This window comes from Culex pipiens, chromosome 2, assembly GCF_016801865.2.
Source record: "Culex pipiens pallens isolate TS chromosome 2, TS_CPP_V2, whole genome shotgun sequence".
Taxonomy (NCBI): domain Eukaryota; kingdom Metazoa; phylum Arthropoda; class Insecta; order Diptera; family Culicidae; genus Culex; species Culex pipiens.
The window spans coordinates 151277810-151303471 of record NC_068938.1 but is presented as its reverse complement, the minus strand read 5'-3'; the positions used below and the strand labels follow the sequence as shown (position 1 = coordinate 151303471).

Sequence of the window (25662 nt, the reverse complement as noted above, 5' to 3'; positions counted from 1 at the left end):
AATCGCAAAACCTCCAACTCACCACAATCGAATCGTAATGCACCGACCCAAAGCGCACAAAGACCCGCTGAAGTTGCCAGCTCTTGGGGACGAAGAACCTCCTATCGTACCACACCGTTCCGACGTGGTCCCGGATGGAGGCGTCCTCCGTGACGTCGTTGTAGCTGCTCGGGACGGGCATCCCTATCGTGGGCCGGAATTTGGCCAGATCGTCGCTGAACCACTTCTCGCGCAGTCCCTGCGACGGGTTGGAGCTGTCCGAGCGGACAAAGTTCCACATGCCGTCCAGCCTTTTCGCTTCGCGGGTTTCGGACTCGCTGGGAAAGGGAGGAAAAGAAGAAAAGGTGGTTTTATAGTTATAAAAAATAGTTATAAAATTTACTGTTTTCTAATCTAATCTAATCTAACCCTAGCGCAGCCAGTCTTTCGAGGGCATCCTGGAAAATGCCTTAGGTTGATTAACGCCTAGCATCCTCTTGTCATTATTAACATTCGCAGTGCCCCAATGCAATAAATTGCTTTGAAACATCACAAACGTTAAAGCGGCCAGGCCAACTGCGTAAAGTTAACCGCAAAGATGATTCGTTGAAATGGATTGAGTATGAGCACGAGTGTTCAAACAGCAATACATTTCTGAATCTACAGGGGTGGAAGAAACGTGGGGATCCCCCGCTCACGTTCCTGTTTGTTTAGGCAATTAATCGTTGGGAGCCACCATGCTAAGAAGTTTTGGTGCTCCGGGACCCTCTAGGGATGGGACAATGTATTTCCACAAATGCCCTGGACACTATTTGCCGTGGTTATAGCGCCACAACTCGCTACCTGCGAATAGAAAAAATATTGCTAATTTTAAATAAATAATGATAAAAGGGGAAAATATTATTTCTTGGCCCTCCCTCTGTTTTTTGTGTTCCCAGCATATTTTAAATAAACGAAATATAAACTCACCTTTAAAAGCACACGCACACTTGCATTTTCTGACCAGACTTACCTGAAACCGCAAAATTGATCCACCAACTCACCAAAGTCGGTCGACACGTCAGTTCTGTTGAGAGAGCCGCAAAACAAGATCATCATCCTCTCCGATGACGATGACGATGCCGTCTCCCTGTTGTTGTGTGCGTTCTTTTTTGCTATTGCTGAAGCTCCAGCACACTGGCGCTGCCTGAAATAAATCAACTACCACCACCACCAGCACACTGGCCAACATGATGATGATGATGCCAACGCGCACAGTTCTCCCGTTGGAGAGCCTTCCTGTATTCTTCCCGATGATGGCTATCGATGTATTTCGCTATCACACACGCGCTGAATTGTGTCATCGGAGAACCAAAACACACACCAATAATACTGCTTCACCTCTCTTCTCCTGCCAGTGCTCTCTGAGAATTTACATCATGGCAGAAAATGACGTTTGTCCTCCAGAATATTCCGGTCGCAAAATCTGTTTTGACGGAAAATCACTTCTGGGACAGAAACCATTGAAATTTCACTTTTCCCGGGTAGTCACTTAGTTTTTCTAATAGAAGACGCATTTTTCCTTCCCGAAACACCACGAAAACACCTTGAAAAGGCCGAATTAAAATGACGAAAATGACAAGCGTCCGCACCTCCGCCATGATTCTCTCTCTCCAGGTAGTTATAAAATTTACTGTTTTAATGATTTTAATCTAATATTTGAAGTCTACAAAATATGGTTTATGCCAAGTTTATGCAACTTCTGGTTCACAAAATCTCTGAAACATTAAAATTTAAAAAAAAAATTATTAGTACCAGGAGTGTAGCCAGAATTTGTGTTCGGGGAGGGGAGGGCTTGAAGAAGAAATTTTATTCTTCTTCCCTCTCTCCCATATGTCTTCCAAAAACTTCGGGGAGGGGGGGGGGGCAAAGCCCACCCATCGTTATTTCGATAATCCTATCGGCGATAATCGACGATAACTCATTTTTGAAATCTTTCTAAAATCGATTAATTTAACCATGTCATGTTAAATTTTCAATGATTTCACTAAGAATATAGTTTTTAAAAATCTAGAATGTTTCGAAGTATGTACTCAAAATTGTTTTTCGAAAATACTCAAATTTTCATAAAATCGTAATATGGGTATCAAACGAAGCGAAATTTTGTTTGTTTTTTTTTTAATTATTCAAGTATTTTTGTAAAAAAACTAAAATTTACATAAAATACAGTTTTTTCGATGGTACTCAAATATTTATCATTCGCTATATGGGTATCAAATGAATTGAAATTATGTATGATTATTCAACAATTTATTAGAGTTTTTTTTTTGAAAATACCAAAATTTTCACATAATACCTATTTTTCGAAAATACTCAAATTTGCAAATATGCAATGTGGGAACAAAACGCATTGAATTTTTTTATTCTTATTCAAATGTCGCTTTGTTTGATACCCATATTACATATTTAAAAAAATAGTATTTTCGAAAAATATGGCAATTTGTGAAAATTTAAGTATTTCACAAAAAAAACTCTAATAAAGTGAAAAAAGCATACGCAATTTCGCTTCGTTTCATACCCATAAGGCATATTTGAAAAATTTTAGTATTCTTGAACAATATGGTAATTTGTGAAAATTTTAGTATTTTCGAAAAAAAATTAATAAATTAAAAAATCTTAAAAATTAAAAAGCATGAAAAATTTTGCAAAAAAGCATGCAAAATATTTTAATTGGGAATTTACAAGATTTTCAAAAAATATTCTTAGTGAATGCATTGAAAATTTAACATGATATGGTTGAATCAACCGATTTTAGAAAGATTTGAAAAGTAAGTTATCGTCCATTATTGGCGATAAAATTATCGTCGACAGAATTATCGAAATAACGATAGAATTATCGTTATCGTTATCGAGCCTCGATTATTATATCGTTAACAACCTTGGTACGCATAACTTCCATATTTTTGTAAATATGAAAAAAAAATCAAACGCATTGAACTACTTTGATTTCTGATAAATCCGTTGCAATATTTTCCAAAGTTATGTCGCCCCCCTTTTGGAAAATTGGTCTGAAAAATCGAGGGGCCAAAAAAACATCTAAAAGTCTTCAAAATTTCCATGGAAATATAAGTATAATTATCTGAAAACAATCTAAAATGCATTTTTTCTGGATTGATAGTCATATTGAGCATGTTTGAGCTTGTTTAAAAATGTATTGAATTTTTATGAAATTCCAATGCACAGCACCGCTGAAATTTTATTTTTCTAAAAAAATGAATTTTCGTCAATGTCTTGGTATTTTTGGAAACTAATGATGGCAAAACAACTGGACAAGGGTATAATACATTTTAAAACATTTTTTTCATTAAAATGTTGAAACCATGGCGCGTTTTTTTCAATTTTTACACTTTTTTTATTTTTTTGCCCTCCCCCCCCCCCTCGATTTTGGTCAGAGTCGAGGGAAATAAATTTCAAAAAATATTTGCAACGGCCTAACAAAATCATTGAAAAATAGTATTTCTGCCAAAATCGGACCATAAATATAACTAATGCAAAAATAGTAAGGCAGTTTTTTTTCATAATTTTACGGGTTTTCTATAACAAACTTTTGTCACCGTAAATTTTGACCCTGTGGACCACACAGTAATAAAATCAATGTAACAACGTCTGGGAAGAGGTCTTTTAGGTCAGAAAAAAATGTGTAATCTTACATCTAAAAATTTGTAATTTGACAACTTTTCTGGTCAATCACATCAAGAAAAAGGTTATATTCAAGCTTCCAAATTTTTACATTTTTTTACTGTGTATCAAGACGGCAATTTTGGGCTAAATTTTGTCATATTCGGAATCCTTGGAAAAGTCCAAGTAAGTTTAGAGCACTTTCGATTTTATTCCTGCTGCTGGTTTGACGTGGAATAGCTGAACATTTTCGAACATTTCATTTAAATTTAAAATCTTAATTTTATTTACCTACGTTGCAGTATTAGTTTTGATAGAATCATTTTTTAAAGGTGTTTGATGATGATTCTAGCCAAAAATAATGTTGAACAATAACAGATTTATTAAATATTTGTTATTTTTTCCGGTTATCATAAAAAGTCATAATTAATGCTTACACAGGGTACAGCAGCCCCACCGTTGAAGATTCCGTACCGTTAGTAAACATGGCTCCAAATACTGTGTTGACCATATAACCGATTGCTCCCATAATCAGGAAGGTTAGTGCTGCAAATAATCCAAATCAGAAAAGAAAAACAAACCTTGATGAAACACATGAAAAACTAGGCAAATCCCCAGATTACATCGATTATTCCAAGTAAGTAAGTAAGTAAGTAGCACCCTCACAGCTCATGTTCTACTATCGAACTGATTTAACCCTCTAGGACTTATTCCTGTCTCTAGACTTTGATCTAACAATTGATGATCATTTTTTTCCAATTTTGAATTTGAAAAGTTTTGAAAAAAAAACTCATATTTCTTTAGAAAACCTTTAGGTTGATGATTTTAGACAGACAAAAGATAATTATTTGAGTTTGTAAAATGGATATACATGTAATCAAGAAAAATAAAAAAACGGGTAAAAAGTGCCGTAGAGGGTTAACTGAGAAGCTTGATGTAAACAAGTTCGATCCATGGGGCAAGAAGTGGGGGAAACACCCACTGGGGACACTGAGCAATAAAAATCCAATCCAAACAAATCAACCATCATCGTAGAAATACCTCCAAACTGGGTCTTCAGGAGCAGAAGAAGTTTGATTTTTACATGTAAACACAGAAGAACGACCATTAACACCTCAACCAACCAGCCGTACACGTGGCTCATCGCCAGCTGAATCAATATTAGCTTGGTTTGACCGCGGTGGACTGTAAGGGAACTGGGGGGGAAAGCTCCTAAACTGGAAGGGAGGGTAGCAGTGTAACGTGAAGCCAAACAAACTTCGGGGGAAAATGCAACCCATCATCTGGCAGCGTCGTTTGAATTTTGTTAGTTTTCAGTGATAATAAAGTGTGAGTTACACAGTATCGGATTGCCTCCCCCATATTGACTGTGTGGCATGTGGTTTATAATGTTTAAACTTTCAGTAGGTATTTTTTACGCAAATGGGGACTGGAAAACTCTGTCGTTCGTGATAAGGGAAACCACCCCGTGGAAAACAAAATAAAAAGAATAATTATTGATTTTTTCTTAAGCCATATATTAAGTTTGTCTTTTGAATCTGGTCAAAACTTCACGATGTCACAAATAGATTCATCTTTGAATTTTTTTGATTCGAATAAAATTTTATGTGTGCATTTCCTGTGTCTATAGAAGCTATATTACATCATTAGTATTTCAATACAACTCTAGTTATAATTTTGCGTGCCAAGTCATAGAAAATTGCCATTCAATTATCTGTACCTTGGAAACTTATTTGTTGATAGATTTTGTGTTTGATAAATGATTTTAAAAATAGAAATATTTGAAGAGATCAAAAATATTGTCAAACAAAACTTAAAAAATCAGTCTGCAGTTTCAAGTTATAAGCATTTTGTGATTTTTTCAGTTTTTTGCGATTTAACAATACTTTATGTGGAAAAGCACCCCTGCCTTTTGAAAAGCTGAAAAAATCCTCAAATTCTCTGTTTTTTTTTTTACTTTTTGAGCTGCTGGTTGCTACGAAACAGCTTCATAAATATTTTTTCTCAGTGTCATCTAAAAAGCTTTAAACTCGTGATAACTCAAAACTATTGGTTCAACTATGAATGTTGAAAAATGAATTTTTTGCAAAATTTTCTGTTTTCTTCAAACCAAAAACAAAATAAATTTAAAAGTTTTGCGCCACTATTGAAAATTTCCAAAAAAATGTACTTAGCTTTTTCAAAAGGTTACTCTTGATTCTAAACTTTCAAAAAATCTTCAATTTCACTACATTTTCATTTTTGAACATTGACAATCGAACCAATAGTTTCCAAGAAATCGAGTATTGAAAAATTAGGGCTAATTAGATGACACTGACAAAAACTGATTTTTTTTGGCAAAATTAAGCTTCAAAAGTATGCTTCTCTGCATCCAGCAAAGTTAAGAAAATGTAGAAAACTTTCCCTTAAGAGCAATTCCTCTCCGATTTCAATGAAACTTTGTAGACATGTTATCCTAGGCCTATATAAGCCATTTGTGTGTATATGGAGCCAATTGTACTCGAAAATAACATTTGAGAAAGGCGTAAGTTATTTAAATATTTTTGTATTTTGCAATCTAAAAATTACTGTATTTCGAAGCCGATGCATCGTATCAAAAAGTGGTCCAAGACAAACTTGTAGAAAATTGGATGAGCTTTCTGAGAAATACACTGAAATAAAAATACATGCCACTTATATAGGGTTTTTTTATTTTAAAGATTAAAATTCAAATTTTAAGGTGATGTCACCATGCGAACATGGGCAGTGTATCTTCCCAAGGATTCGACATAGGACTATGGTCAATATGCAGACTTTTATGTTAAAATTGTCTGGCGAATCGATTTCCACTATCGGTTTTTAAAAATTTTGACGTTTAGACCTCTTTTCAAAAACAAAAAAACATTTTAAGTAAATGATTTTTGTGTTTTTTTTTTAGGAGAGACATCCTGCAATTTTCGTTAGTCTTTTTGTAACATCTTAGGCTATTTCCTCAAAAATTTTGAACATTAAAAAATCGTGACATCACCTTAAAATTTGACTCTTGAACTTAAAAATCAAAAAATCTCATAGCAGTGGCGTGTATTTTTATTTCAGTGTATTTTTTTCAGAAAGCCCGTCCAATTCCTAACAAGTTTGTCTTTGCCACTTTTTGATACGATGCAACGACTTTGAAATACATTGATTTTTAGATTGCAAAATACAAATATATTTTAATAACTTACGCCCTTCTCAAATGTTATTTTCGAGTACAATTGGCTCCATATACACACAAATGGCTTATATAGGACCTAGGATAACATGTCTACAAAGTTTCATTGAAATCGGAGAGGGTCGGGTACAAGAGTACCAGCAAAATTCCTGATTTAAGCTGGAATTGCTCTTAATAAAAAAGTTTTCTAAATTGAAACAATTTTGAATATTCAAAAATTCCTATGCCGATTGCAAATTTATTTTGCATCCAATACTTTTGTTTTTTTTGGAAAATATTAAGAGAATTCAAATTTTAGTGGATTTTCTCCGTGAGCTTATTTTTATCTAAATATTGTGGCTTAACCTACTTGAAAAGATATGGAAATTTTGAAGTTGCCGAGCTACCATCAATTGAAAATAAAGGCTTATTGGAAACACTTATAAAACTCAGTTTTCTTCAATTTTAATTATTTGCATTTCACTCAGCAATTAATTTTCCGATTTTCAATGTCCACACACTTAGATTTGAACAGTTCGGTAAACTGAAAAATACCAAATTCGGTAAAAACTTACCGAAATTCGTTAAAGCAGTTCATTATTGTTCATCGTACAACCAAAATTCAGTAAAATTTCGTTAATTTTGACAGATGGTTTACTGATCTATCCTTTGCAAATTTTTCTACTACCGAACTCGGTTAAAAATTCGAAGTTTGTGTAAAGAAGGTTGTATGTAATTTTCCCAGCTTTTTAAAAAATAACTAAAAAATGTTCATATATAAATACTTTTTTATAAAATATACATTTTTAACTTAGATTCAAATGACTGTAACTTGACAATTGCGCGATTTATCGAAAAAGAGCGCATTTTATCGAAAAAAAATGGTTTTTTCGCTTGCAAAATTAATTCTGCTTTTATATTATTTTTTATAGTTTAGGAAATTTCAGTTTTTGGGTCAGGCCGGAAAGGGTTTAAATAAATTTACCAATATTTTTGAAGGATCTTTAATCTAAAATAATATTATTAATTTCGTGAATATTTTTCGTTTTTACTTCCCTATTCAATTTGGATGTACAGAAGCAGCCTATCCCACTCTTGCTCACCGTGAACTGTCACCTGAGCAAGAAGGATAGACTGTTTGTTTACATAAATGGTTTCGCCCTTTTGAAAATAGACTACGAACTAAAACAATTTTTTTGTTCGGTTTTTGAAAATTTTGCTTTATGAGCAATTCTCTACGAAATCGGTCTTTTATCTTCAATTTTATTTTTTGTATTTTTTAATCCGACTGAAACTTTTTTGAGTCCGTTTTGCGATGCCTGTCCGTCGGGTCGCATGTTTTTTCGCGTCGTTCGTCGTCGGTGAGTTTGTCGGGTGAGTGCGCGCGTGTGTGTGTGAAGCAGCGTGCCACATGTACAGATATTTTTGGCACATACCAAACACTCAAACTAATTATTTTTACAGTTAAAATACACTTGAGTAGTTTTTGTAAACTGCACTAAAAAGATAAACATTTTTTGCATCTTTTTACTTGTTTAGTTTTTGATAAATATGTTTTTCTTTAAAGTTATACTTGATTGAGTGTTTGGTCTGTGCCAAAAATATCTGTACGTGTGGCAACGCTGGTGTGAAGATGCGGCTGGCTCTGGTTGAAAAATGACAGTAGAGCCAGTCCATTTTGCGATGCCTGTCCGTCGGGTCGCATGTTTTTTTTCGCGTCGTTCGTCGTCGGTGATTTTGTCGGGTGAGTGCGTGCGTGTGTGTGTGTGAAGGTGCGGCTGGCTCTGGTTGTCACGATGACAGTCGAGGCAGTCCGTTTTGTGGTTACCTGTATGTTTGTCTATTCCTTTCTATTGACGTGGCTTTTTTTCTTCTTAGTTAGATTGTAAAGTTCAAATATCGCGATCGTCTTTCTCGTTAGTCAGTCGGGTTTCTTTGTTCTATGATTCGCGATTGTTTCATGGGAAGATTCGTTCTTAATTGCGTTAGCATAATATAAATTATATTTGACCTTTCGTTTCCCGCGAAATCACCTTTTAGCATTATAGCTCGTAAAGCACGGTGACAAATATTGTTTCAACGCGATTGTTCAAGTCCTTCAGATAACTCATAACTCATCAGTAATTAATTGGTCGCTCATCTTATAAAAACTTAAAAGTATAAATAGCCTCAGGTCAACTCTACGTAAATGTGTTACGCTGAGTATAATATTTCACCTTTTAATTACACACAATTTTGATTCTATCTTTCCACAGCCGGCTGTCTAAGATTAAATCATTTGTGCTAAACTCAACACCAAATAACCGGGAATGGTCTCATCCGCATCATCCGATTGTTTGCCTTGAGAATACATAATACACCACCCTATAACTCAACGAAATTCATTGATTATTGGGCCACATCATCATCCTCTATGATGAATCCTGGTCATTTCCCCTCCCCACTAACAAAATCCCAAGTAGAAGTAGTTTTCCGGCACACGCGGGGGTGTGGATATCGTATAGAACCCACCCTTGGTAGCAGCCTGTGCTAACTAACATTCCCGTCCCGTTCCCTCGAGATCTACAAACTGACATGGCGGGCGCCGTTGGTGGAAAATGACTGTTTCCTATTAGCAACGGCTCTAGTTTTGATGATCGTGATGTTTTATCTTTTCAGCGCATTCATGCATGCTGTTGATAAGGGAAACATTATTTGATCGTTGAAGCGTATGACCGGTTGTGTTGATAGGATATTACGGTTCTGTTCAGTAACGGAGAAGGACAACCATGGGTGGTCTCTCATGCTCATGCTCATGCTCATGCTTTAATCCGACTGAAACTTTTTTGGTGCCTTCGGTATGCCCAAAGAAGTAATTTTGCATCATTAGTTTGTCCATATAATTTTCCATACAAATTTCGCAGCTGTCCATACAAAAATGATACATGAAAATTCAAAAATCTGTATCTTTTGAAGGAATTTTTTGATCGATTTAGTGTCTTGGGCAAAGTTGTAGGTATGGATACGGACTACACTGGAAAAATTGATACACGGTAAAAAAAAATTGGTGATTTTTTTATTTAATTTTTTATCCCTAAAATTTGATTTGCAAAAAAACACTATTTTTAATTTTTTTTGATATGTTTTAAAGGACATAAAATGCCAACTTTTCAGAAATTTTCAGGTTGTGCAAAAAATCATTGACCGAGTTATGAATTTTTGAATCAATACTGATTTTTTCAAAAAATCGAAATTTTGGTCGCAAAAATTTTTCAACTTCATTTTTCGATGTAAAATCAAATTTGCAATCAAAAAGTACTTTACTGAAATTTTGATTAAGTGCACCGTTTTCAAGTTAAATCCATATTGAGGTGACTTGAAAATAGTCGCAGTTTTTAATTTTTTAAAATTAGTGCACATGTTTGCACACTTTTGAAATAAATATTTTTGAAAAGGTGAAAAATTTTTCTATATTTTGCTTCTTCGGACTTTGTTGATACGACCTTTAGTTGCTGAGATATTGCAATGCAAAGGTTTAAAAACAGGAAAATTGATGTTTTCTAAACCTCACCCAAACAGCCCACCATTTTTTAATGTCGATATCTCAGCAACTAATGGTCCGATTTTCAATGTTAATATATGAAACATTTGTGAAATTTTCCGATCTTTTCGAAAACAATATTTTTAAAATTTTCAAATCAAGACTAACATTTTAAAAGGGCCAAACATTCAATATTACGCTCTTTTAAAATGTTAGTCTTGATTTGAAAATTTTGAAAGTATTGTTTTCTAAAAGATCGGAAAATTTCACAAATGTTTCATATATTAACATTGAAAATCGGACCATTAGTTGCTGAGATATCGACATTAAAAAATGGTGGGCTGTTTGGGTGAGACTTAGAAAACATCAATTTTCATGTTTTTTAAACATTTGCATTGCAATATCTCAGCAAATAATGGTCGTATCAACAAAGTCCGAAGAAGCAAAATATAGAGAATTTTCTCAGCTTTTCAAAAATATTTATTTCAAAAGTGTGCAAACATGTGCACTAATTTAAAAAAATGAAAAACTGCGACTATTTTCAAAAAAGTCACCTCAATATGGATTTAACTTGAAAACGGTGCACTTTATCAAAATTTTACTAAATTACTTTTTGATTGCAAATTTGATTTTACATCAAAAAATGAAGTTGAAAAAATTTTGCGACCAATATTTCGATTTTTTTGAAAAAATCAGTATTGATTAAAAAATTCATAACTCGATCAATGATTTTTTGCACAACCTGAAAATGTCTGAAAAGTTGGCATTTTATGTCCTTTAAAACATATAAAAAAAATAGTGTTTTTTTGCAAATTAAATTTTAGTGATAAAAAGTTAAATAAAAAAATCACCAAAATTTTTTTACCGTGTATCATTTTTTTCCAGTGTAGTCCGTATCCATACCTACAACTTTGCCCAAGACACTAAATCGATCAAAAAATTCCTTCAAAAGATACAGATTTTTGAATTTTCATATATCATTTTTGTATGGACAGCTGCGAAATTTGTATGGAAAATTATATGGACAAACTAATGATATAAAATGGCTTCTTTGGGCATACCGAAGGCACCAAAAAAGTTTCAGTCGGATTAAAAAATACAAAAAAAAAATCGAATGACCGAAATCCTAGAGAACTGCTCTTATGTGAAAAACTAATTAAACATGGTATTTTTTTAGTATGCCACTATTTTTTTTTGAATTGCCCTCATCATAACCTACAACTTTGCTAAAGACACCAAAATAGATCTGAAAAGCCCTTCCCGAGATACAGATTTTAAAATATTTCTTTGGCCTTAAACAAAAAATTCAAATGACATATTTCGGCGTTGCAACGTCACGAAATTTTACTCTTTTTTTACGAAATATGTTTGGTATGATATCAAACCATGGATGGAGGAATGATTATTTGCAAAAACATTACTAGTTGCTCATCTTCAATATTAGAAAACAAAAATTAAAGAAGGAAAAAACGTTTATCGTCAGTAGAGGGTGAATTTCCAATTATTTAGGATCACTTATGCACTCAAATCATATTCTTTTTAACACCTTCGCCCCAAAACAAACACGCAGCCAGACATCATTCATCAAACATTGTGTTTAATCGAGGGGTGAAACTTCCTTCACTGATTCACACTGCGTCATCCCTTTTTTCCCACTACGCTACATTTCCCTAGAATCAACTGTTCGATACAATTTCACTGATAAGGGCAAACTCCTCTCGCCCTCCCTCTTCCAACCTGTCAAGGGCCCCTCCTCTTCGTGTCACACATTTTTATCACCACAATTCACAGCAAAACCCATGTAATCACATTAAATTTTAATGTTTCGTCACATTATGTTTGCTTTGCCTCACGCACCTTAACGCTTGACCTTGCACCTTAAAGTGTTTCGTCCCCGCCCAAAAAAAGTGGGGTCATACCCCAATCCTACACACCTGAAAGTGCGGCCATCCTGCGTGGCCGCCGGCGAACCATTCCCCAGACGGCGGCTAATGGCTTCATCACCAGCCGCCTAATTCCGCGCCGACCAACCACGTGGACCGCAACCGCAATCTTTGGTCCGCGCGACGACCTACAAATCAATAACACACTGCACTCGGTTGGTACCAAAAAGTTGTTCTAATCCGAAGAGGAACTATGCTAAGTTGACAGAATCGACTTGCTAACTTGAGTGCCCTGAACTTGAACAACGGCAGCATGGTCGACCTCCAGCAGGTACTCCACGTGGCCGTCGATGCTGTTGAACGCGCGAAATCCTCTCAAGTTGACTTGGTGCAACGACTGCTGCGATTGGTAGCATAATTCTACCGCGCGCCGCGAGTGACTGACTAGAACTGAAACTGACTACTAAGATGGGTGACTGGCTGAGTGGTTTACCATCAGTCGATGGAAATCTATCGAGCAAGAGAGGGGGAGGCCTTAGAATGCCGGCTGTGTATTGGAAAAAATGTGTGTGGCGGTTTACGTTTGAAGCCTGTACTGGGGGAGAAGCAGCTGCGGTGGAGTCGCATGGTGGATTGTTGGAGGGATTAAAAGTGGGTAAAATTTGATGTAAAAATAGAAGAAAAATACTTTAAAAAAATGTAATTTAAAGGAAATAAAATCCAGTTAAGAGTATTATTGATTCGATGTCTATGCGTGACTTGATGTGGAATTGTTGAAATTGTTTGGCGGACGCCAAAAACATAAATTAAAACTTTTTTTTTCAATAGAATGCTGATTATTGCTTTACATAGTTTAAATAAAACGGGTGAACTGGACTGAACAAGGAAGTCACCATCGGAGAAGGAAGATAAGCGGATGAAGAAGCCACATTACTGATTTGATGAGATCAGCCATTTTTTGTCAAAACGCGCCGACCCCTGTATTGCGAAGATGGGATTGAACAAAAATAAAAAAAGCTAAAAATTGAAATTACAGGCCACGGTACCAACATTTGAATGCAAAAAGAGTTTTAAAATGCATCATACACCTGTCCAATTGTTTGCAATCATTGATTTCCAAAATTTCTAAATACTGACGAAAATTTTATTTTTGCGAAAAAAAAAAAGTTTTTGCGGTGCTGTTCATTGTAATTTCATTAAAGTTCAAAATATTTTTGAACGAGTCCAAACATGTTAAATATGATTATCAATGCAGAAAAATGCATTTGAGATTGTTCTCAGTTGATTAGACTTCTATTTCCATTGAAATTTTGATATTTCTTTGAAAAATATTTTTTTGCCCTCTGATTTTTCGGACCAATTATGAAGGAGGGGGGGGGGCGACATAAACTTTGAAAAATATTTGCAACGGCCTAACTCGATAGAAAAAAACACTCACACACAAAGAATTCAAATAACAATGCAAACGGTTGTTACAACTCACCAAGGTTGGCTACTCCACATAACCAATTCCTACACATCAAATTCTGAAGTTCGTTTTTAGTGAATATTCTCAGTAAGTTTTTCGCTGAATTACAGTTTAAATTTTTATGATGCTGTCAAACTTTGCTGAAATTTTAGTGAATTTTCGCTCACTGAAAATTTCAGTTGTGCAGAATTCAGTAAATTTTACTGTGCATGTAAAATGTTTTATGTAAATAAATGTAAAAGTTTTATGTAAAATTGTCTGGGGAATCGATTTTACTATCGGTTTTTGAAAATTTTGACGTTTAGATCACTTTGTAAAAAAACTGTTTTAGTGAATGACCACGTTTTGATACGATGGCTTCGAGATACAGCAATATTTAATTACAAAAAATACAAAAATATTTAAATAACTTACGCCCTTCTCAAATGCCATTATCGAGTGCAACTAGCTCCATATACACAAAAATTGCTTATATAGGCCTAGGATAACATATCTAAAAATTGTGGTTTGGTTGAGCGTTTTAGCAGAATGCATTACTGTGAATACCAAGTGAATACAAACAAACTCGTCTCTTTGTATTCACGTCACAATATCTAAAAAGTTTCATTGAAATCGGAGAGGGTCAGGTACAAAAGAACCAGAAAAATTCCTGATTTGAGCTGGAATTGCTCAATGGCCTTACCAAAATTTCGCAAAAAAGTTACATCCAAAAATTCGCCTGAAATTTTTTCGAGTGTCTTTTTGAATCTTTAAAAAAAATCTGGAGTTTTTTTTTAAAAAGGTCCAATAAAACAAATTTCCAGTTTTTGCTTTTTGGGTGTTTTTGAAATCGCCTTGAGTCAGGGGTATTAAAAAACATCCAAAAAGCAAAAACTGAAAATTTGGTTTATTGGACCTTTAAAAAAAAACTTGAGGGATAATTTTTATTTTTAGTCGAAGCTTGGCCGAAATAAGAAGAAAAATTTAAAAAAATGTAAAAAAACTTTTTGCGGTCACGTAAATCGAAAATTTAGTGGAATTGAAAATATTTTCAAACAAATTTAAATACGTTGAAAATGATTTAAATTACATTGGCTATAATCGTATGAAAAATCATGCAAACATCAAAAAAATATAGTGTTTTGGAATCGGGATGATGTCTGCTATCCATTAAAATTATAATTTCATGATTTTTTTTTTTACAAAAATACGTATGTTTCCTGTATTTTGAAAATGCTGTTTTTTTTTCTCTAGAGCAGCGATTCTCAACGGGGGTACCGGGCCTACTTGATTTACATGGCAGGGGGTACCGGCGTAGAAGAAGGTTGAGAATAGCTGCTCTAGAGAAACCAAAAATATATTGTTATTGCAATATGGGTATCAAATGATCTAGATTTTTTTTATAAATTTCGAATGTAATAACAACATTTTTTGGAAATGCTAAAAAATTTCACAAAACTACGTATTTTCGAAAAAAATACACAAAATTTCAAATTTTACAATAAGGGTATCAAACGATCAGGATTTTTTCATACATTTCGAATGTAATAACAACATTTTTTGAAAATACTCAAAATTTTCACAAAACTACGTATTTTCGGAAAAGTACTCAAAATTTCCGTTTTTACAATTTACAATACAAAAATTCTTACATTTCGAATGAAATAACAACATTTTTTGAAAATACTAAAAAAAATCACAAAACTACGTAATTTCGAAAAAGTTCTCAAAGTTTCCGTTTTTACAATGTGGGTATCAAACGATCGGGATTTTTTCATACATTTCGAATGTAATAACAACTTTTTTGAAAATATTAAAAAATTTCACAAAACTACGTATTTCGAAAAAATATTTAAAAAAATCAGTTTTTACAATATGGGTATCAAACGATCGGGTTTTTTCAAACATTTGTGAGTAGTTTTGTGAAAATTTTGAGTATTTCCAAAAATGTTATTATAACAATCGAAATGTATATTGTGAAAACTGAAATTTTGAGTATTTTTTTTTCGAAAATACGTAGTTTTGTGAAAATTTTGAGTATTTTCAAAAAATGTTGCTATTACATTCAAAATGTATGAAAAAATCCTGATCGTTTGATACTCATATTGTTAAAACTGAAATTTTGAGTATTTTTTTCGAAAATACGTAGTTATGTGCAGATTTCAGTATTTTCAAAAAATGTTGTTATTACATTCGAAATGTATGAAAAAATCTCGATCATTTGATACCCATATTGTAAAAACGCAAGCCTACTCCGGTGGAATCGCTGGCGGCGGTTGGACTCGCAATCCAAAGGTCGCCAGTTCAAACACTGCCCAAGTAACCATCCAGCACTAAAAAAAGTCATAAATCAGCAGTAGTTTGGCATTCCATTGCTAATCAGTCACAAAACAGCAGTTGCTAGTGCAAATCTGCACGTATTCAACTGCACTATGCAATGCTGACTAATTGCTGGTTTAGTGCCACCACTAGCAACACTGCCAAGCTGTATTTCACCAAACTGGCAACTCTTTTATCATTATGAGAGAAGAGTGAAAGAGAGAGTGTGAGAATATAAAAAAAACAAGATGTTTGTGTCTCGCTTCCTCATGGTATAAAAAATAAACAGAGCGAAAAGTGCAAGCGGACTTGCTTCATTCTCGTAAGTATAAAACTGTCTTAATTTCGATTATTTGAGCATAACAATTCAATGAATTCTTTCAGGAAATGGGTGCTAAAAGATGTTCCAGCTCTTACTGCGGCCATTCCGTAGTTCACGAATTTATAGGCCAAACAGGAATGGTGCGATTTCAAGGCTGGAGATTCCGGATTTGCAAAGCCGATTTCAGGTGTGTAACGTTCGTGGAGTTCCTGGGACCCAGCACAGGATTGGGATGTAGTGACCACGGTAGTGACGATCGAATCGTATCTATTGTAGTGTAATAAATGATAGTAAAATTTACTGTTTATGTTTTTTTTATTTATACAAAGAAAAATGAAGTAAAATCAGAAGTAAAACTCTTCCGAAGTGGTGAATCGTCATTCATTTACAGCCAATATTGATAGCTCGATTGATCCAATGCTGCAAAAGTTTAATTGAAAGCTACACCTCTAATTTAGGCGTGGTGGCACGGGCGCAGGAATCATCAATCTACGGCAGCAATTTCCAACATGTGACATCACATCTACCAACTAAAAATAGAATTTCCGTCACGGTCAGCTGAGTCGATAAAGCAGAAACAAAAGCAATACCAAAATAGAATGGAGAGGAGCGTGCAGAAGGAGGAGGGAGAGCAATATTTTTGTCTCTCATTTTTTTGACATTTTCTGCAGGGGTGGACAACAACAGTAGGGGCCAGCACTAAAACAGCCGAGTAAAGTCCAAACTCGGTCATTATTCAGCACTGAAGTAGCTGTTAGTGCTGTTTTCAAAGCTTCTCAGCTTTTACTCACAGCTGTAAATGCGCTTTCAGTGCTGGACAGTGACCATGTTTTAGTGCTGGATGGTTACTTGGGTGGGGTGGAAGGTTCCTTGGAGTAAAAAGAGGTTTGGGTGCTCTCCCCATTCAAGCCTTTGGACTTCTAGGTTCGAGCAGAAACTTGCAATAGAGACCACAAAAGACCCGGGAGTCGTTAATGTGGATGGTTTGATTTTGATTTTTTTATTGTAAAAACTGAAATTTTGAGTATTTTTTTTTTTCAAAAAAACGTAGTTTTTTTGAAAATTTTGAGTGTTTTCTAAAGACATGATTTTACATTCGAAATGTGTGAAAAAAAAAATCCAATCATTTGAAACCCATATTGCAATAACAATAATTTTTAATATTTTTTCGAGAAACATTGCGTTTTCAAAATACAGGAAAAATACGTATTTTTGTGAAAATTTTCATGAAGTTATAATCTTAATGGATAGCTGACATCATCCCGATTCCAAAACACTATATTTTTTGATGTTTGCGTGATTTTTCATACGATTAAAGCCAATGTCTCCCATATAGCCAAAATCCCATAAGCTCTGTGCTTCAGTTAAGCACTGGACCGTGCTTAAGGGGTTACATACATGTAGAAAATCACAAAATTTCATATTACAGAAATTTTATCAAATCAACTTAAAAGATGATTTTCAATTAATCCTGAAAGTTTCATGAAGATATTTCATGATTTAACTGAGTTAGAGACGATTTAAGCTCAGAATTTTGCCATGCGCAAAGCGAGCTGTCAAACTTTTAGAGCGTTTTTCTCTGAACACCAAGTTGATTTACGGGTGCCACGATATCTCGAGATGGGACGGACCAAATTGGCTGAAATTTTGGGTGAAGACTCCCAAGATATGTCCCGTGTGCATGACGAAGCCCGATTTCAAAATTTTGAATTTTCAAAAAATACAAAAACAAAAACTGGCGATTTTTTATATGAAAAACAGATAAATATTTTTATCTTTTTTTTAACAATCTTTTTGAAAATCGGCCTCCGTCATGCACACGGGACCGGTTTAACGAGTTTTCACCAAAATTTTGAGCCGATTTGGTCGAAGCAATGTTGAGATATCGTGGCACCCGTTTTTTGAAACTGCTTACTTCAAATAGCTATATCTCGGCAAAGATACAACCAAATGTCTTCAAATTGTTAATAGATGGAAATGTATTTTTTAATGCCCTGAAAACAAATTTTGAAAAAAGTTTATGTGTGTGCTCAAACCAACCTCTGACATTTTTGCCGATTTACATATATATAACCCCTTAACCGAGGCAGCTGAACGAATCAAAACCGGGACAGTGCAAAACCGAGGCATGAATCCGGTTTTAGTATAGCGTTTCGCGCTGGATTAAAAAAAATGATTATTTCCATACAAATTTCCTTATAAAATTAAATCGCTTTGCACAAAGTGGGGACTCAACCAATCGTTTAAAAATCTTGGGAAGTTGTTTTGGACCTAAAAGGAACTGAAAAATTGCTGTGCTTATGAAATTTGGACAACTCTATTGTTTCTCATACAACCTCATAGTATAACATTTTCTATTCTTCCATCAGACGATTCCACTGTGCCACCCTATCACCGATCGAACCCCAGAGTGAATGAGTTACTCACCCCACAACCGCACCACCTTTCTACTTAGCATACACGCAAAGCAGCATCAACATCGGATGGCATTAGCCTGGTGACGAACGCCCGGTCTGTGGGGGGAATGTTTACAACATTATCACCCGCCAGTGGGCCGCAACGGCGCGAATGAGCCTCGCGGAAACCTTTATTGGTTGGACAAACATTGCCGATATTCGTTAAGACGACTATACATACTGACCGTTGACGGGGTTCCGAGCAGTGCGTGTTTATTTGATTAAAATTTTGACTTTATTGAGTGGATTAGCGTTAGGGGAGGTCCCCTCCAGTCATTTGTAGCAACATTTCTCAATAATTAATACAATGTAACTGTTTGTAGTCTGCAAAAAAACAGGCTGGATAAACACAACTAAGATTGCTGATATGGTTTCTGAAGCCATTTCTGGTACAGACAGAAATGTTTACGATTTAATAGATCAATTTCAGTTGAAAAAAACTAAATTTTTGATGGTATTATTTTCGAAGTTTAAAAAATATGTTGATTGCATGCGCAGAATAGTATCAGAGAGAAGTGAAATCTGTGCAATTTCAACCGATTTTATCTGTCTTATACGCAAACAAAAGGTTTTTCGCTTTTTTTAAAGAAAAATTGTTAAGTGTTTCAAAAATCTAGCCTAACATTTGAAAAGGTCGTATGTAACTTACCGGCCTACACATGTTTGGGCACTCAAATTGTCGTTATTGAAGGAAGAAACTTTTGGTATCTAAAAATGTATAGGTCATCGCTAAAATTTCAAAGCTATCGCAATTTTAGTGAAAAATCTTTACTTAACACACCACAGGATGTGAAGCCTTCGGGTTATCAGATCATCGATGTTGTGGGCTCGTTGGAAAACGGTCCAAATCGGTTCATCCAGTGCTGAGATAATTGAGTGAGAATATTTCCGTGCACACATCCACATCGAAACAAACACACAGATATTTGTTCAGTTTTTTAATCTGAGTCGATATGTATACGTGAAGGTGGGTCTAGCTCCTATTAAGAAGTTCATTTTTCGAGTGATTTTATAGCCTTTCCTCAGTAAGGCGAGGAAGGCAAAAATGTGTTTTCCGTTATCGTCGTTTTCTCGTTCGTGCGCGCGACGCTTTGAAAAACCCAGTTATTATTTCCAAAAATTCATATCTCGGGACCCTGTTAATGAACCTCACCAATTTTTGAGTATGTTCCGTGAAATTTCCCGAGGAATCCGATATATTTTATCTTTGGTCAAAACGAAAAAAAAAATTGAAGTTTTCATAAGACTTTTTTCATATTTTAAGCTAGATTTTTCGAACCCCTTAATATTTTTTCTTAAGAGGCCAACTACACACTTTTGTTTACTTCTAAAGACAGCTAAAATCGGTTGAAATGGAGCGAAGCAATGATTTTTATTTAAAATGGTTTCGAAAATCGACAAAACTGATAGTTTTTTACCTGAAAAAATTTTACTTAATTTTCTTTATGCAATTATTCATTTAAGAATTGTTATACAGTATGTAAAAAAAGTATTTACACCCTTGGGCACTATACACATTTTGTGATGAAACATGTGAACAATTTAAAATTTTACTGAAACCTAGTATGACGTTTTGTTCAGAAACTCATGCCAAACATTTTGCTACAAAAAGCTCATGAAAAGATGATTTCTATAAAAAGTTATATAACAAATACTATTACAGAAATCAAAAAGGGTGCAACCAAAGTTTGTACACCTTTCGAAAAATTAACATAAATAAAGTTATTTGATAACAAATCACCATAAATCCCGTCTCCCAACTCCAAATAGGCATCCTTGACTGATTGAAAAAATAATTTGGATTGAATATTAAGTTTACTAAATACTTGGTTTAAAAGTTTGTATAACTCTGGAAATTTTATATGAAACTTATCTAAACTTAATTTTGCAAACTTTCAATTTATCTAAATGTCAATATATGACCATAGAATTGCTAAATAAACATTTTAACACCGTTTTGGGGGTCTTTGTATCGATATAATAGATTTTTCGTTGGATTTTCGTACCAACCCGGAATTACGTCGTCGGAAAATCCGCCGGCATTCGAACCGGTTCACAATTCACAAGTCAACCTATGTTACATTTCCGATCTTTTGTTATCCATACATCTAGGTTTTCAATTAAACCCACGTTTTTAAATAACTTGGCAAAAAGTATGTTTATTCCATGAAAACAAAAATTACGAAATTCCATACACTTTTGGCAGGTTTCTCAAACGAAACCATAATAACGTTGCATATACCTGCCGATTTTTTGTTTTTTATTGATAACTTTAGGCATGTTTTACATGATTTTTTGCCTATTTGCGTATATACTTTGCGTGTTAAAAAAAACAACCGCTTTTTAATTTTGTTTCAGGTTTCTCATATTTTTTTTTCCAATTTTTTCCAATATCATCTGAAACTTTTATTTCGTAACATCCCGAGCATGGGTAAATAACAAGGGAAATGCTTAATAATACCTTTCTCTGGTATCAATACCAAATTTTTGTATTTCTGGACCATTTAAAATTTGTCTCAAGGATTATGCAAGAGCGAAGTGTGGTATCATACCAATTTAAGGTTTTGTTTTGATATCGCAAAATTGCAGATTTTGCCAATGTTCGAACACCACATTTTGGTATTCTTTTGGTATTATAGTGTTTTATCAAATTCCTCTGAATGGGAAAATTATGACCAATGTTGACAAATTAATTAATTTTGCGCTAAAATCGTTGAAATTTCTCTAATTCGGGATAACCAAATACTTTGCATGACAAGACTTTGGTATGATTTTATAGTATTTTACCATCTATTACTGGGCAACCAAGGGCACATTTTGGTCCCTGTTATTTGCCCAAGTAATACAAAAAAGTGTCCACGTGGTTTGTGGATGGTCCCATCCAGGGATGCCAGATACACAGATTTGTCTGTGTTTCACAGACATTTGAGCTCGTGTCAGACATTTTTTGAGGTACACAGACTTTTTAAAAACTTTATTAAATTGTTATTTTGTTAAAATATCAATCGAAACTTATTTGCTTAATGCTTAAAAACACAATTTTTGAGTTATTTCTATGACTGTAAATTGATTTATTTGAATTTTAGACAAAGACACAGACATACACAGACTTTTTCACAGACATTTTAAAAAATCATGTGGCATCCCTGGTCCCATCATTGTTTATGCTTTATGTATGATTGTTCAGATTTGCTTAAAGAAAAAATATTTTAATCATAAAAACAAAAATTTCTCCAAAAAGTTTTGAATTTGATTCCAACTTTTGCAAAGCAAAAAAATAAATTATTAAAACTTGTTCGCTCTAAATAAAACATATCCCAAATTTTAAGAATGTTAGTCCAATTTCAGGTTTGCCAAACAAGGTTTCTCTAGAGCATCCAATATCCCGGGGATACAAAATTCCATGGAAACGGGAAATTTTCATCCAATTTCCCGGGAAATTTTGAAATTTATCGAAAATATTCTGATCCTGCTTCTTATTAATATTTTGCAACCAAATTGTATTGAAAAGCAACTTTAATGAACCAAATGAGTGTGAGTATAAACATTGCCAGATAAAGCTGAAATAAAAAAAAATGCAAAAATTATGTTTTTCACGGCAAATAACTTTTCCCAGAACAATTTTAACAAGTTTCCGCTTGTGAAAAAATATATAATCATTATTTTTTGCTTAATGATCTATCTTCTCGTGCTTTTTCAATTAAAACATTATTTCATGAAATCACAACTCAAAGTTTTCAAATACTTGCAGTAAAAAATATTTAATTTTAAAACAGAAATATTAAGCTAAAATATTAATATAAAAAAAATTAACATAAAAAAAATATGACATAAATTTTATTTTCTCTGAAATTACCATTTTTTTCAAAAAATCCTAAATTGGCGGCAATTTTTTTGACCATACTTCTCTATGGCTCAAAAATTGTGGGTTATTGTCCCTTAAAACAAAAAAAAATCAGAAATATCAATTATGGGAAATTGTGTTTTTGTAAAAAAAAATTAATAATAAATCGATAAGATTTTTTTTCCTTCAACTACTTTTTCTGAACAGTCCTCATCAATACCTACAATTTTGCCAAAGACACCGAATTGATCGGAAAATTCCTTTAAAAGTTGTTGTTTATTTTATTCACGCAACTTTAACCTAGAGAGGTCATTCGCCACTTCCTTTAAAAGTGTTCCTTTACAGATGTTCGAATATATACGTACCATTTTTGTATGGAAAGCTGCCTACCTATTATGGAGATTTGTATGGGTGAACCAAATCTAATCTAATCTAATCTAATCAGACCCTAGCACAGCCAATTTTTCGAAGGGATCCTGGAGAGTGCCTTAGGTTAGATGACGCCTAGCACTCTTCTTGTCATTTATTAACATTTGTAGTGCGCCATTGCCTTAGAATGCATTGAAACATCACAAGCGTTAAAGCGGCCAGGCCTACTGCGTAAAGCCGTATCGCAGAGATGACTCGTAATTGGGTTGAGTTTGAGCACTAAGTGTTCGAACAACACACCATCATACGCTCCGTGATTTTGGTTGTATTCGTTGGGAGCAGAGTAGAACTCCTTGCCCGATCTTGAACACACTAAACTGCTGTAATTGCCGCATTCACGTTAGAACAAATTCTCAGCCACGTGGCTCCAAGCAATGCACTTTTAATTACAGTCTCGGACTCCCTTACCGATCAGCAGCGACACCAGCAGTCTCATGTTGTGGTTGTGACGAATCTCGCGGAGTTTCTCGTACCGTCTCCGCCGATTTCGTTGCTGCTTCTGTTGCTGTTCCAGCAGCCGCGTCGTCTCCATCTCGGCGATCATCGCGACGTTCAGGATCACCTCGCGGTAGACACCAGCTTTCTCCTCGAAAAGAAAAAACCAACGCGTCGCGACGCCGTACTAGCCAACAACTGCCGATGATGATCGGGAACGATGGTCGAACGAGCGGCGATTAGAACGGCCGTACACAGGTGTATTTTTTATCTATCGTGCAAACACGAAAGTCACCTCGACTTGAAGTTTGTTATCAGAGCACAACTACGCGAGCGGCGTAGTGTAAGCGACTTGAGTACGCCTGTAATGGGTGCTGTCCTCCGCCGTGTTCCAGGCGGGGAATCGAACTGCGTTCACTGTTCATGGCTTAAACTGGGTCAGAGCTCTGAGGGACTGAGATTACACTAAGCCACGTGCTGAGTTGGATGCACCCCGCGGGAAGGGTTCAACGGCGACGTTGACCTAACCGTGGCGGTGACAAAACTTTGGGAGCAGTTAGGGCAGAGGTTCTTAAACTGTTTTTCTGTGAGAACATCAAAAATTTTGAATATTTTAAAGTTTATTTATTAATTAATTATTTGAAAGAAAAAAATACATAATTTTAAAAATAGTTACAAAAAACAAAAAATATAAGGAAAATTACCCCTCAGAACCCCTGACTGGTCTGGTTGATAACGATGTCGACGGTGGTGGCGCGTTCGGCAAGCACCTACATTGGTAGACCCCGGAGTCTCGAGAAATACTTGAAATTCTTATCTATCGGCGTTTTTTGTAGCCTCACGCGCATCGGCTTTGAGTGTCTTTGTTCAGAACTCATACATACTGATGTACTTAGGAGTTTGGCCTGAGATTGCTAAACTGTGATACCGCGCAAAGCCCACCACACTCTGGATCGATATCGATTGATAAATCTTTTCCCACTTTGATAACGGACGTGTTGCATCAGCTGCAGCGTCATCAGTAAGCTGTGGCCTATAATTTGGAGTGCTGTTAATATTGGCCAGATAGCTTGAAATACGGTGCGCAAGCTCTGACAGGCTGCATAAAATGATAAGTTTGCACCAATTGTAGTTGAGCAAAATCGGCCCTGACCTTTTTCAATGGAAAACTTGAAGAGCCTTGAAGTAGAATAAAATCAATAAAACCTTCACATAATCATCATTGACATCGCAGTCCAGCTTGCTGAAAAAAAAAAACTAAGGTGAGTTTATAATTGGGTAATTCTCTACCAACTCACACGAAATCGGGAAAAGTTGCCCCGACCCCTCTTCGATCTGCGTGAAACTTTGTCCTAAGGGGTAACTTTTGTCCCTGATCACGAATCCGAGGTCCGTTTTTTGATATCTCGTGACGGAGGGGCGGTACGACCCCTTCCATTTTTGAACATGTGAAAAAAGAGGTGTTTTTCAATAATTTGCAGCCTGAAACGGTGATGAGATAGAAATTTGGTGTCAAAGGGACTTTTGTGTAAAATTAGACGCCCGATTTGATGGCGTACTCAGAATTCCGAATAAACGTATTTTTCATCGAAAAAAACACTAAAAAAGTTTTAAAAATTCTCCCAGTTTCCGTTACTCTAATGTAAAAAATTTTGGAACATGTCATTTTGTGGGAAATTTAATGTACTTTTCGAATCTACATTGTCCCAGAAGGGTCATTTTTTCATTTAGAACAAAATTTTTCATTTTAAAATTTCGTGTTTTTTCTAACTTTGCAGGGTTATTTTTTAGAGTGTAACAATGTTCAACAAAGTTGTAGAGCAGACAATTACAAAAAATTGATATATAGACATAAGGGGTTTGCTTATAAACATCACGAGTTATCGCGATTTTACGAAAAAAAGTTTTGAAAAAGTTACTTTTTGCGTTTCTCTTTGTTTCGTCGTCCGTGTCTGTCGCGGGTGACCATGAATGGCCATTATCGATGACGACCAACTTTTTCAAAACTTTTTTTCGTAAAATCGCGATAACTCGTGATGTTTACAAGCAAACCCCTTATGTCTATATATCAAAATTTTTGTAATTGTCTGCTCTACAATTTTGTTGAACATTGTTACACTCTAAAAAATAATCCTGCAAAGTTAGAAAAAACACGAAATTTTAAAATGAAAAATTTAGTTCTAAATGAAAAAATGACCCTTC

General features: G+C 34.8%; 1 protein-coding gene and 1 long non-coding RNA gene across 5 annotated transcripts in view; one reads left to right on the top strand and one right to left on the bottom strand.

The window, feature by feature from the left end:
* The window catches only part of LOC120420435 (beta-glucuronidase), a 44198-nt gene that overhangs the window by 7939 nt on the left and 10597 nt on the right, over positions 1-25662 (bottom strand). For 2 of the 4 annotated variants that reach the window (XM_039583460.2, XM_039583461.2), the window contains exons 2-3: positions 4074-4182; positions 23-317 (exon numbers count right to left, since the gene is read on the bottom strand). In XM_039583460.2, the coding sequence (XP_039439394.1) occupies positions 23-317; positions 4074-4182 (404 nt within the window). Of the gene's footprint in view, positions 1-22; positions 318-4073; positions 4183-12259; positions 12415-12491; positions 12539-23433; positions 23599-25662 lie in introns of those variants that run through there. The other 2 variants (XM_039583458.2, XM_039583459.2) reach the window with 2 other exon arrangements.
* On the top strand, positions 15977-16597 carry LOC128092873 (uncharacterized). The gene is made up of 2 exons (XR_008212060.1): positions 15977-16296; positions 16359-16597. It is a non-coding gene; the product is annotated as an uncharacterized LOC128092873 (long non-coding RNA).